Below are 14,006 nucleotides of genomic sequence, written 5' to 3' on the forward strand. Positions count from 1 at the left end.
ACTGGTGTTTTATTTGTACATGCTCCTGAGTCTACCTGAAAGCTTCTACCGAGCGTGACAAGCCCTCACAATATATATATATTGGGTTTTGACAAATATTTCCTATGAAAACGATGTGAAAATGACTTAGAGAATTGCTCTATGTAAAATGTAAAAGCTCATGTTAAAATTGCGGGAACAAAATTGGACTGACTTTGAAATCGCTAGTGTAGCTCCAGCCTTAAAATAGCTGTTTCGACGGAAAATAAAAAAAAGTAATCGCTCTTGGAATAAGGGGACGAAAAAATGAAAACGAAAAAAACTGAAAATTGCCTGGTGCTTAAGAGGTTAATTATATCCCTTCAGTTATTATTATGATCCCAATGAGCAGACAGGACTAAACAGGAGATGGGAAAATTCCTGGGATTTCCCAGGTTATCACTACTTTGTTGCACACAGTTCATTACTCGGCAGCTGCCACTTTCATTATGACATCTTACACAATAAGAGGGTTGGAAAACCCAGAGAGGCTCCGTCACAGAATCAGACACGTTGTGCTCTCGTGCGGGTGACACATCCTCCAGACTCATGTAAGATGCATCTTCTACCAACTGGAGATGTGGAGCGGTGGCAGCTGGTGGGTGCCGGGGGGTTTGGAGTTGTATATCGAGGATGGAGTAAGAGGCTGAACATGGAAGTAGCGCTAAAGATGGTCCAGGGCTCACGAAGGTGGGTAACATTAATATTACTACTGTCTTGTATCATGGATATTAATCATTACTGTTTGGTGGCCACATCTAATAATGGAATCGGGACTAACCGTAGTCTTCTTCGGATCTGTTGAACTCTTCCCTTATGTTACATGCATAAAGGATGGTGAATGGTGATAGCCAACGATCACAAAACCTTGAAGTGGTTACCAGAAGTGACATAAGCCAGAATATATGAATAGTGATATCATTTTCACATTGCTGTGCACTATGACTTTTTTTTGCCGTGGTTTCGCAGTGCTTTTTCAGGTAGATTCTGGACTACAGCACCTGAAAAAGACCTTATGTGCTCACACTCTTGGAATATTTTCTACTCCATAAACTCAGAAAGTAAAACTTACACCAAAAATCTTCAAAATCGCTCTAGTGAAAAGAATAAACTCCTCCAGCCTTCACCTACCATCCTGCCAAAAAGAATTTCTGTTTCAGCTTGAAAAGTACGTCGCCTTTGAAAAACTCAAAAAGCACTGTGTTGGCATTGCCATGCAGAGAGGAAAACATATGACTGTGCTGGTAATCTTCAGAAAAGACAATGTATTGTATGATTTCCGGCATCACGACTGCTGTGTTACTGGTGCAAACTCAGCTCTGCTACATCTGTGAAGACTGTGTGGAGAAGCGCTTGACCTTGTGCAATAACAGGAAATTCCTGCCTGAAATAGGGCGGAGCATTGCTTTTTTACAAGCTGTTTTTGGGTTTTCAGGAAGAAGAAAGGCGCTGGCACAAGATACTTTCACTTTCGAGCATGAGGGAAGAGATGAGAAAAAACACATGGCAAAAAGTGCTTGAAAGAAGGAATGCTGCTTTTGCATTGTGCCTTCAGGGCATCGTTCATATTCCGTACACTGCTCTTCTGAAAGTGAAAACTAACAAATATCAATTCTGAGACATTTTTCTTTTCAAAACTTTTATTTTGTTCCTCCGTCGTTCCTCCTGGAAATGTATTAATAAGTTGACATCTCGGTACTACCGTTACCCCTACCGTAAGGGCACATCTTTATGCCATCTGACAACACAGAATTACTAAAAGAAATCCATATTTCAAAAGAGTTTTTTTTTTCTCATGGGAAATCTATGGAAACAGAGGAGAGGTGACAGGTCCTCTTTTAACCCCTTCCTTCACTATGCTATCATTGTACAGTGAGGTAATGGTTAAACAAAAATATATAGCTGCAAAGGCCAGAATCAGAGTTAAAGGGGTATTCTCAATTCTGAAAGTATCCCCCTATATGCAGGATGGAGGATAACTTACCAATCGCCGAGGTGAAACCTACAATGATCCTGAGGACTGGCAGACAAGGAGAAAACGGAGTCCAAATATGCCAAAAATTATTAAAGTTTATTGATTTACACAAATTGATAACAATCCAAAAAATCACAAAAGAATACATGGGTAAATTTTATTTGGGTAAAGTGTGATTAAATCCGTGGGTGAAAAGAGAGGCCAGAGTGTAGGGCAGGACTAAATAATAGAGTGCAAACAAACTAGGATTTTATCCAATTTAAACGTTCATAAGAGACATTCATATAAATACCCCTACATTCAATTGTCATTTTATATAAATTAGTAGTAAAGAGATTATCAATTATGGGGGCAAAACTCCGGTGTCTAAGGCAAAAACTTTCACCATGTAGTACAATGCATAACATTAAACCTGTGGACATAGTCAGATAGTACTCACCAGTGGAATCTGAGAATAATAATATTAATGAGGTTGCTGCAATATGGTGCTGGTGTGTATGACCGCATAGATATCTTAAATATGGTGTCCGGGGACCACATGAAACAAAGAGCGAAAAATGTAAAGGGGTCTGCATACTTTCCGTACCCACTGTATCTGGGAATAATGTCAGACTATTGTGCCGGTTTTACGGATTTTTAAAAAGACCTACTAAACCAAACCAAAATTATTTTTAAAGGGAAAAATGCTAAGAAACATTTTTTCCTTCATAAATACATGCATATAACGCTAAATAAAAATAAAATAAAAAAAAATTATATATCCCCTTTAGAATATGTTCTCACAGAGCGTTTTGGCTTTAGTTTTTCCATTAACATTTATGAGGGATCTCACTCCTACATTTGAGAGGTCCCTCCCTCATGCAAAATAGTTAGCAAATAGTGGAATACATATTCCCTATCAATTTATAATGCAATTTAAAACATGTCCATTTGAATTTTGGGCTTCGCCCACCACCACACCACCACCATGTCCACCATCATGTTATTATGCGGCCCTCGCTTACAATTTGCAGAGTGCCAGCAGGTGCCATGAAACCTGAGTTTGGTAAGGGCCCTCAGGTGGCCCTATATCATACATTTGGGAGAGCTCTCACACCTACATTTGGGAGGTCCCTCCCTCATGCCAAATAGTTAGGAAGATAGTGGAATACATATTCCCCATTACTTTACATTGATATTTTAAACATGCCCTTTTGAATTTTGGTCTTTGCCCGCCAGCACCACGTCCACCACCATCTCATCATTATGCGGCCCTCGCTTCACATTTTCATAGGGCTAGCAGGGGCTGTGAAACCTGCCTCCGACATTAGAGAAGCAAATTTCGCCTTTTATGGTGGGTCAAGAAAGGTGCACAGCCAGAATTTCATGGTGGATATAATGGTTGATATAACGATAATGTAAAGTGTCATGTATTTTTTCCTATTATCACACCTTCCAGACCATTCCAGAATCTGCTATTCACATAATGAACTCTGCTATGCCAGTGGTGAGGGTTGACCCCCCTGTTCTTTTCCCTTTTGCCTGTCATGCCTGCAAATTTCTGCTCACTCACAGCCTGACACTGTCCACCCCCTTGCGTCCCCCCAGCCTGCACACACACTCAGTGTAACCTGAGATACCAGTGAGTGATTTCCCTCCTCCCAGCAGGGAGCCACTTTGTCTTTCCACCATGTGAGGACTTCTCATAGACAATAATGAGAATCTAATCATTTGGTCATAAAGCAATGTGAGGTTGTGATAGAAAAATAAAAACTACATATCCTGGATGTTCTTCGACGGGGACTATTTACCCTGTGTTTTTCCAAATTCTGGCTCCTCCCACCAGCATGGTTTTGCCTGAAATGATCTAAGTAACATGTGAGTGCCTCTTTTCTTCTGTTAATCCTCTTTTTATTTGTAATTGCTGTGTACATAATTTAATTGTCTCATATTGTAAAATCTTGTTATTTCTTCTGTAAGCACTGCCTATGTTTTGTGAGTAAAATATAAAATTATTATTTGCGTCTCCATGTTCTACACCGAACTTTTACGTGCCTGAAGTAATTACGCTACTAATTTGGGTTGCCTTCGTACCCTTTTATTAATTTAAATATTGATAGAGAAATCGGAAGCTGGTGGTAGCGAAGTGTGCTCTCGGTTAGGTGGTCTAGCTGGCAGTGACAGAAGGGGTTTTATAAGCTGATTACCTGGCTGAGACCAGAGCCTTTATAATTCCCTCGCTGCGGCGGGCCTAATAGCCATTGCACAAGTAGCCCGTCTGGCGACTAATTATCCTAGGTGCAGTTCCCTGACTGACCTGAGGGTAAAGGGGGTGCCAGAGAGCTGCAAGTTCCAAAGCGGAACTGGAAAGTGGGATATACATAAATCCCAGAATTTTATAACTCATTGTTGGCAGCGGTGGGATAACTAAAATAAGCCCCCATGCGGTAAATTGATAGGTTGAGACTAGCTTGCTTGTTTTTCTTCACATTGGGCAGTGGTGGGATAACTAAGATAAGCCCCCTGTGATAGCCGTGTGTCACACCCCTTTTCCTGACAGTGGACAAAATCTCTTTCATGCGAGGGTCTTAGGAATGGCATCTGGACATGAACTCTGCCATGTGTGGCAGGCTACAAACAGTCATCGTTCAGTGTCCTCACCAGGAAGAACAATAACCATTCTCTCTTCCTCACGACACATAGCCTCTTCCTCCTCCTCTTCAGGCCATCCATGCTGGGCAGGCATGAAGCTAGGATTGGGAGTCCCTGCTGTAGCGCAGAGCAAAAATTCATGTTCCTCCTGCTGCTCCTCCTCCTCCTATTCCTCATTATCACCCAGTGTGGCCTGAGAATACTGTGTGAGGTTGTGCTCTGGCATTCAAAGCCTCCTCTTTCAGATTCTGCAGCGAACGTTTTAATAGACATAGAAGCAGGATAGTTACACTCATAATAGCCTCATCAGCGTTCACCATCTTGGTGCAGTACTCAAAGTTTTGAAAAACCTCACATAGGTCAGCAATCCACACCCACTCTGCAGTTGTGATGTGTGGGGGATGAGTGTTACTTTGATGGGCATTGAGAATCTGGAATTGAGAGACTGCCCTCTGTTTGCCAACATATGGAAGGTCAAATTAAAGCGTGTGGACAGGTCACAAATCAGTCTTTGATGAGGCAAATTAAAAGAGCTGCTGCAGCGAAGTTAGACCATTGAATGTCTGAGATGACTTTCGAAAACGGCGTACCTTGGCAAGAAGGTCAGATAAGTCAGGGTATGTTTTAAAAAAATGCTTTACAACCAAGTTCAGTACGTGGGCCATGCTTGGATCGTGTACCAGCTTGCTGAGCTTTAAAACCGCCACCAAGTTACACTCATTATCACACACAACCAGACCTGGTTGGAGGTTCAGCAGGGAGAGCCACGGATTGGTCTGTTCTTTGGCTGCGTTGTGAGCTTTATCACCTAAACAATTGAGCTTCAGCAGAGCGTGCTGCCACTTCGTCAAGGCAGTGCTGCAGATTTCACAGCTGGGGAGTGACGGTTAGGCTAATTCTGCTGAGGATGACAAGGAGGAGGAGAGATAGGAAGTGGAATACGAGGACACTGATACCCTGATGGAAGTTGGGCCCCCTATTCTTGGTGTGTGTCACGGGGTCCTTCTCCGATACCACACAATCAACAGAGTGAGGGAAGCGTGAACAATCCCAAGACGTTTATTACAGGCAAAACTAAAAGGTCCATAAACAATCCATCACGCTGAGGATACAATAGTCCAGAACACGAATGCAGTTCAGTAACAGGATGAATGTCCAAGGAGATAAGAGTCCAAAAATCCAGCAGACAGAGGATAAAATGGGTCCATATGCTTCCCCTTCTCTCTGACGTGCCGTCTTCACACGATCATCACCACACAGGGTTTGACTTGAGCAGCTCCTGTCTTCCCCAGCACCCTCCTTCTGTTCAGGGTTAGTCAGACAGGCTGGGGCGGTTTTCAGGCCTCCCAGATCTGAAAAAGGTGCTTTGGGGATTAAGGCACCACAGGGGGTCATCAAGAGGCATAGATACAGTCAGGCTGCAGACAGTAAGTGAGGTAATTCAATTATCAGACTTTTGGAAGGTAATTGAGACTCTAGACAATATGGGGAATACACAGAATGATACAGGGCAACAAGAGAACACTATGGAAATGCATAAAATATAAATATACACAAATGATACCCACATTACATATCACATCACAGTGTGTGTAAGATGTGTGATGTCCCAGCCAGACTCTGTCCCAGACTCCACCAGGTTAACCCAGTGTGCCATCAGGGAAACGTATCATCCCTGTCCACAAGAACTTGTCCATATGTCTGTTGTTAGGTGCCCCTTCCCTATGCGTTGGCCAGAGCATGGCTGATATTGTGTAACGCATGCTTATGTAACGCGGGGACGGCACACCCACCGGGAAAAAGTGTCGACTGGGAATCGAGAAACATGGGGCTGCCACCGCCAAGAGGTCGCAGAAAGACTCACTTCCCACAAGTCAAAACGGCAACATTTCCAGGGCTAGAAACCTGGCAATGTGACTGTTTAGTATTTGGACCTGTGGGTGGGTGGCTGGATATTTCTGTTTTCTGGTAAATGTATGGGGCAGAGACAACTGAACTCTGCGTTGGGACAATGAACTGGATGTGGTTGCTGACTGTTGTGTGTGTTCAACCGCTGGTTGTGGGCAGGAGGCATCAGCGTCTGCTTCATGGTAAGCAGATTCAGAAGACCGTAACACAGGGGAAGGGGCAGTGGTTTCATCCTCAGACACAGATTTAGTACCCAGGCATTCTGCCCACCTACTGAGGTGCTTGGCTGCCATGTGCTTTTGCTGGTGGTGCTCAGGTTGGCAGTGTTCTTAGCTTGGTTAGGCAGATGCTGCAAATTACAGTTGTTTTATCTGAAGGAATGTCAGAAAAAACTGCCATAACAGTGGAACAATGCACCCTTGGCCTGTTATCTAGCCGAGTGGGAGGGGCTCAGAAGAACAGTTGACCGAGTTCTACCTCTGGTCAAACCACAACCTCTTCATGCTTGTTTTCTTGCTACAGATCCATCCCTTTCTGCACTCTGCATGCCAGGTTGGATCAGTGGCCTCATCATCGACCACTTCGTCTTCAATTCCTCAATCTGAGTTGCGATTTGAGGCTGACCTAAAGGCAACTGTGTGTCATGGTTATCCTCCACCTCTTCAGACATGAATTGACCTTCCCCAGCATGGCTTTCTCCTGGCCTTGGGTGCTCAAATGTTTGGGCATCAGTGCATTCCACCTCCTCATGACCCTCTTTAATGGTGCACGTTGAGAGGCCTGACAAATTACAAGGAAACGTAAATAGTTCCTAGAGTTGCTAGCATTGAGGTCATATGTCTCCTGGGACTCTTGATGGTGTGAGGAAGGAGGATCAGGTTGAGGATTCAGAGGTCAAGCCTCTTGGCTACTGAGACAGGACCATGTGGAAGACTTTGTGGTGCTGCTAGTCAACACACCGCAGCCTTTGTCTGCCAATCAACCCACAACATCTTCGCACTTCTCTGACTTCTCTGAAATCGTTAGTGGTGTAGCGCGCTGACCAAATTTTAACAGGAACCTATATCGAGATACAGTCACCTTCTGATCTGTCACACAGCCTTGGCGGGCACCACCCCATCCATGTCTCTTAACATCACCCTTTCTCATCTTGAATGTGTTATGCTTATGAAACAAAAATACTGGCTTTATTTTTTACAAGTACCCTTAGAAAGGTCTTATGTACAAATTCACTGTATCTAGCAATGTGTGGCTATTTTTTTGGAGATCATAGCTTGTTTATTCACGGCAACAGCAGACTGACGTAAATTTCAGGTAAATAGTCACATTTGCATATCTTTACATACCTTGCACAAGTCGCACAACTGCTAGATATAGATAGATTATTTTTCAAACCAATAGAAAATTAGGATTTTTTTTAGATTGCATTGCTGACACACCCCAAATGCAGAGTAATGAAGATTATTGCCCCTGCTAAATTGTCACGTAAGATTACCGGTACCCGGATTGCAGCAGCCGCACAACTGCTAGATAAAGATATGCTATTTTTTAAACAAATATATTTTTATGGGGATTTTTTTACATCGCCTTTATGAGACACACCAACAGCAGACTCAGGGAAATTTATGATAAAAGGCTGCGGTCCGTGATATTTCAGTTTTTCTTTTTTAATAAATTTGCAAAAATTTCTACATTTCTGTTTTTTTCAGTCAAGATGGAGTGCAGAGTGTACATTAATGAGAAATAAAAATGAACTCTTTTTACATTTACCAAATGGCTGCAATGAAACAAAGCGTGAAAAATTGAAAGGGCTCTGAATACTTTCCATACCCACTGTACCATATGTGAGTCAGAAAGGCACACAGGCATCTTCTTCATGCTGTTCCCATTTAGTTTTAGCTCTTTTCCACCCATTTCAACTTTTTTCTCCTGCCCCCATACCTGATTGTTGGGTCCAGCAGAAAAATATTCGGCTTTCCCATTGTCTTGCATTGGATTCGTTATTCAGTATGAATACATGGATATTAGAAATTATTCGTGCCGATTTTCCCAAATCCAAATATTTCAAGATTTTCTTATCACTATTCTTCATTCCTTTACTTTTTTCTACAATTTTAATGTTGTAGAGTTTCAATGGTATTGATGATTTGCAATGACCTGTGGAAAGACATTAACATGTTCTTTACACCACGTGAACGATGTAAAAAACAATCTATAGACATGTCGGCATATGACCCTTTGTTTAAGGGATGGCTATTTGGCTCCGGTCAATAGCTATGTCAGCCCCTTCCTCTGTTTCTGCATCAGCTGTAATGGAGAAGGAGGCATGCACAGCTACTGAACTGAGCTAGAAAGCCCTCATTATTTGCATTACTACTCACTTACAGACAGGGGTTTGATTTTGGGGCAGCGATCATAATGAAAGTATAATTGTACAATTCCAATATGTATTACTATATGCACTATTTGCTTTTATCCAGGTCCAATTGGAATAAACTTATAAAGGATCTAAAAAAGGAACAATGCATAATGCAGAAGGCGAGCAGCAACCCTCACATACTCCAACTTATTGGTGTGTATGGGAATCCTGAAGATGATCTTCCTGAATATGGACTGGTCATGAAGTACATGCCTAATGGCTCTTTACTGTCGCTCTTTGAGAAAATCCCTGAAGTCCCCTGGGCCTTGAGGTTTCAAATTTTTCACCAGGTGGCTCTGGGTATGAACTGCCTCCACAGCCTTGACCCACCAATCATCCATCGAGACCTGAAACCGAGCAATGTACTGTTGGACAAGCACTTAGATGTACAGGTAATTAAGGTCATTACTCAACTACAAAGCATTATTGGCATAGAAAAATATACATTAGCCAAATTAATGCATCTGAACTGGAAGTACTCATACAAGTAACCAATTAGAAAATTGCTGAGTATACACCTCAAATGCTTGGTTTCTTTGAGCTTAAAACACATAATAAAATTTGCAAAGGTTTGGGAAAATAGATAGACTTTCCATATTCTCAGTTAACAAATCTCCTGAGAAGCCTCTTGTGCTCTGCCAGAAAGGGAGGTGGTTGTGTAGACAAACTCAACTATATAATAAGGATAGATATATTGTACTTTTCGGATTATAAGACACTTCGGATTATAAGATGCACCCCAAATTTTGAGAAGAAAAATAGGAATTTTTTTTAATAAAATGGTGGCACTTCTTATAATCCATACATCTTATTGCTTACCGGGGGTGGTGGCTGCGGTGAAGTGGGGTCCCAGGGTCACTGCTGGAGGAGGTAGGAGTGGGGTGCTGCTGCAGGCCACAGGCTGGGAAGAGGGGGTGTTCTGATGTGCGGCACACCGCTGCGGGTGTCTGGTGCTGCTGTGGGTGTCCAGCGCTGCTGCGGGTGTCTGGCGCTGCTGCCCGATTAAGCTGCAGGTGCCCCGCGGTGCTACGTGGATGTCCGGTGGTGCTGCTGCGGGTGTCTCCAGTGCTGCTGTTGCCCGGCAGTGCTACGGGTGTGTCCGGCGCTGTCGCCTTGTGCTGCGGGAGTCTCCGGTGCTGCCGAGGCACTGCCGACATTTTGTGAAAGGCCAGAGCCCCGGCAGCTCCATGGTTTCCTGTGAGGAGGACTCCGGGAAAATGGCCACCGGGGGTGGCACTTGCATAGATGGAGATATCGGCACCAAGATCTCGGGAGATGAGATTTCAGTGTTGAAATCTCATCTCCATTTGGAGCCGTGTAGAGAGAAGAGGGCCAAGGTCTGAAACCTGAGGTGCCTCAACAGTGAGAGGAAGCGGAGATGAAGTGGAGCCAGCAAACAAAACACTGAAGGAGCGATCAGAAAGATAGGAAGAGAACCAGGAGAGGGCAGTGTCCTGAAAGTGAGCCTGTCACCCCCCGCAGGCCTTTTTAAGTAAAAGAGCCACCTTGTGCAGCACTAATGCTGCATTCTGTCAAGGTGGCTCTTTTATTTAGGGTACCTTGCACCGCCAAAATAATGGTTTTTAAAATTGGTCAGACATACCATACATGTATTCTTGGTTACCGTCGCCCTCCTCTGTCATGACGCCGGCAGGCCAAAGATCCGGCCCCACAGTCGCTTATGGTTTATTCACACTGCGGGGCTGGGAATCTCGGGCGCAGATAACTACTGCGCATGCCCGGATCTCAGGCCTGCCGAAGTCATGACAGAGGATGGGTGACGGTAACCAAGAATACATAGTACAGCCAACGCAGGCGCCAGGATTTGAAAATAAAGATTTGGAGGTGGAGACACAATGCAGGAATACATGACTCACGTATGTGAGGCATCTTTGTCAGATGGGGAAAGGCCTGCCCCCCTGACAAATATCAGGTATGTCTGACCTATTTTAAAAATCGATTATTTCGGCGGTGCAAGGTAGCCTAAATAAAAGACCCACCTTGACAGAATGCAGCATTAGTGCTGCACAAGGTGGCTCTTTAACTTAAAAACGCCTGCGGGGGTGACAGGTTCCGTTTAATGCCTAGTGACTGGAGCCTAGAGAGTAGGAGATAAGGGTCAACAGTGTAGAAAGCTGCAGAAAGGTCAAGAAGAATGAGCAGAGAGTGGTCACCATTACATTTTGCTGTCAGAAGGTCACTTTGATGAGTGCAGTTTCTGTCAAATGTAGGGGGCGGAAGCCTGACTGTGAAGGGTCTAGGAGTAAATGAGTGGAGATGTAACGGGTAAGGCAGGAGTAGACAAGGCACTCCAAGATTTTAGCGATGAAGGGGAGATTGGAGACTGGTCTGTAGTTATTTGTGCAGGATGGATCGAGAGCGGGTTTCTTTAATAATGGAGTAAAGATAAAGTGTTTGAAGGAGGATGGGAAAATGCCCGAGGATAGGAAGAGATTAAAGATTGTAGTAAGGTGAGAAGTGACTACTGGAGAGAGAGACTTCGTCTTCAGTGATGGGATCAAATGTGGAGAGTGAGCCAGGGGAAATGCAGGGAGGGATGGGAGTCACGGTACCTGGTGGCTGGGAGGCCAGGTCATCAGCACAAATGTCTGTAATAGGGGCTTGTTTTTTTGGAATGAGGAGGGAGTGAAAGGTGTCAAAAAGTTTCTTGGGATTGTTGGATAGTAAGGAGATCAGGTTGGTGTAGTAGGTCTGTTTGGCGAGGTGAAGGGCAGAGTCATAGATTCTTAACATAAATTTAAAGTGGATGAAGTCTTCTGGTGTGCGACTTTTCCTCCATAAGCGTCAGCACTCCTAGAGCATCGCTGGAGAAATAGAGTTTGTGATGTGAGCCAGGGCTGTTTTACTCTATGCTTGGAGGTTGTGATGGTGAAGAACGCTATTGGGTCAAGGGTGCTTCTGAGAGTGTCATTGTAGTGGTGTACAGCAAGATCAGGGCAGGAAAAAGAGGAGATTGGGGACAGTGATGAGTGTAGGGTGTTGTGAACTCATTTTCTGGTTTACCTCTGGCTTCTAGTGAGGGTGGTGGAGCTGGCTGTGTGGACAGAGGAGTCGTGAGTTCTCCATCCGGGCTCCCTCTGGTGGTGACAGTAGGTAATGAAGCTGATCTAAATGGCAGAAACCTGCCTCCTGAGGAGGACTGTGGTTGGACATCAGGAGTCTCCGACTGGATTTAAGACAGCCGACTCCCTAATTCTGTGCTGGTGATTTTCCTGCTCTGGGGTTCTAGTTTCCAGTTCTGTTCCTGCCTTCTCAAGCTAAGTGTGCTCTGCTATTTTTCACTTGAGATTTGGTCTGGTTTACTCGGTTTTTGTGGTCAGCCAGCCCCCGCTGGGGCTGTGCTGAATTTCCATTCTTATGTCTCTGTTTATGCCAGTTTGCTTTTTGTCCTTGATCAGATTTGTCTCTTCTTTGCTCTGTCTTCAGACTATACCAGAGTGCTGATATAGGGAATTGAAGTCTAGCGACTTCAGGGTTTTTGTTATCAGAAAGTGTTGGACATTTTTTGGCAGGGTTTTTGTGCGTGATTGCAGACAGCATCTTTCCTTTCCTGTCCTTTCTAGTTAGTGTGGGCCCCATCGTTTGCTCAGCCTATTTTTCTATCTGTGTTTGTGTTTTCATCTTGTCTCACCGACAATACATGTTTGGGGGCTGTCTATTGCTTTGGGGTCTGCTCTGGGGCAGGTCATAGAATCATAGAATCATAGAATCGTAGAGTTGGAAGGGACCTCCTGGGCCATCTGGTCCAACCCCCTGCTCAAAGCAGGATTCGCTAAATCATCCCAGTCAGATGTCTGTCCAGCCTCTGTTTGAAGACTTCCATTGAAGGAGAACTCACCACTTCTCGTGGCAGCCTGTTCCACTCATTGATCACTCTAACTGTCAAAAAGTTTTTTCTAATATCTAATCTGTGTCTCCTCCCATTCAGTTTCATCCCATTGCTTCTAGTCTTTCCTTGTGCAAATGAGAATAAAGTTGATCCTTCTACAATGTGACAGCCCTTTAGATATTTGTAGACAGCTATTAAGTCTCCTCTCAGTCTTCTCATTTGCAAACTAAACATTCCCAAATCCTGCAACCTTTCCTCATAAGACAGGGTTTGCAGACCGGTCACCATTCTGGTCGCTCTTTTCTGAACTTGCTCCAGTTTGTTGATGTCTTTTTTAAAATGTGGTGCCCAAAACTGGACACAATATTCCAGATGAGGTCTGACCAAAGAGGAGTAGAGGGAAATAATGACTTCACGTGATCTAGACTGTATGCTTCTGTTAATACATCCTAGAATTGCATTTGCCTTTTTTGCTGCTGCATCACACTGTTGACTCATATTCAGTCTGTGATCTATTAGTATACCCAAGTCTTTTTCACATGTGCTGTCACTTAGCCCTATTCCTCCCATTCTATATATGCTTTTTCCATTTTTATTGCCCAGATGTAGTACTTTGCATTTCTCCCTGTTAAAAACCATTCTGTTAGTTGCTGCCCACTTCTCCAGTTTATTTAAATCTTTTTGAATCCTCTCTCTCTCTTCTCTAGTATTAGCTATCCCTCCTAGCTTTGTGTCATCAGCAAATTTAATCAGTTTACCCTCAATTCCTTCATCTAAATCGTTGATAAAGATGTTGAACAATACAGGGCCCAGGACAGAGCCCTGCGGTACCCCACTTGAGACATTCTTCCAACTGGATGTGCAGCCATTTACGACCACTCTTTGGGTCCGATCACTAAGCCAGTTATGAATCCACCTAACAGTTGCCTTGTCCATTCCATCCAGATTTCCCCTTTTCTTGCGTTAGGCTTATTCAGTTCTCCGGCTGTGATGAGGCGTCTAGGATCATCGTAGGTACGCTCCACGGCTACTGCTAGTTGTGTGGATAGGATCAGGGGTCTGCAATCCGCTTATTTACCAACCTCTCTGGTTTTCTGTGGCTTAGCTTGTTTTTGTTTTTCCTCCTCGGTGACTCATTCATAACAGTAGGGAATCTGAAAGTGTATGAGGGTTAATGGTTTGTAGATTTCTGAATGTGTGATAGG

The 14,006-nt window shown here is 43.9% G+C and overlaps 1 protein-coding gene across 1 annotated transcript in view; it reads left to right on the top strand.

The window, feature by feature from the left end:
- Positions 1–484: 484 nt before the first annotated feature.
- LOC141083075 (receptor-interacting serine/threonine-protein kinase 3-like) overlaps positions 485–14,006 on the top strand; it is a 30,369-nt gene continuing 16,847 nt past the window's right edge. The window contains exons 1-2 of the mRNA XM_073567246.1: positions 485–708; positions 9,013–9,343. Coding sequence (XP_073423347.1) covers positions 575–708; positions 9,013–9,343 — 465 coding nt within the window. The 5' untranslated portion in view covers positions 485–574. The remainder of the gene's footprint in view (positions 709–9,012; positions 9,344–14,006) is intronic.

The sequence above is a fragment of the Dendrobates tinctorius genome, unplaced genomic scaffold, assembly GCF_039654945.1.
Source record: "Dendrobates tinctorius isolate UK_male_01 unplaced genomic scaffold, ASM3965494v1 ptg000019l, whole genome shotgun sequence".
NCBI classification, from domain to species: domain Eukaryota; kingdom Metazoa; phylum Chordata; class Amphibia; order Anura; family Dendrobatidae; genus Dendrobates; species Dendrobates tinctorius.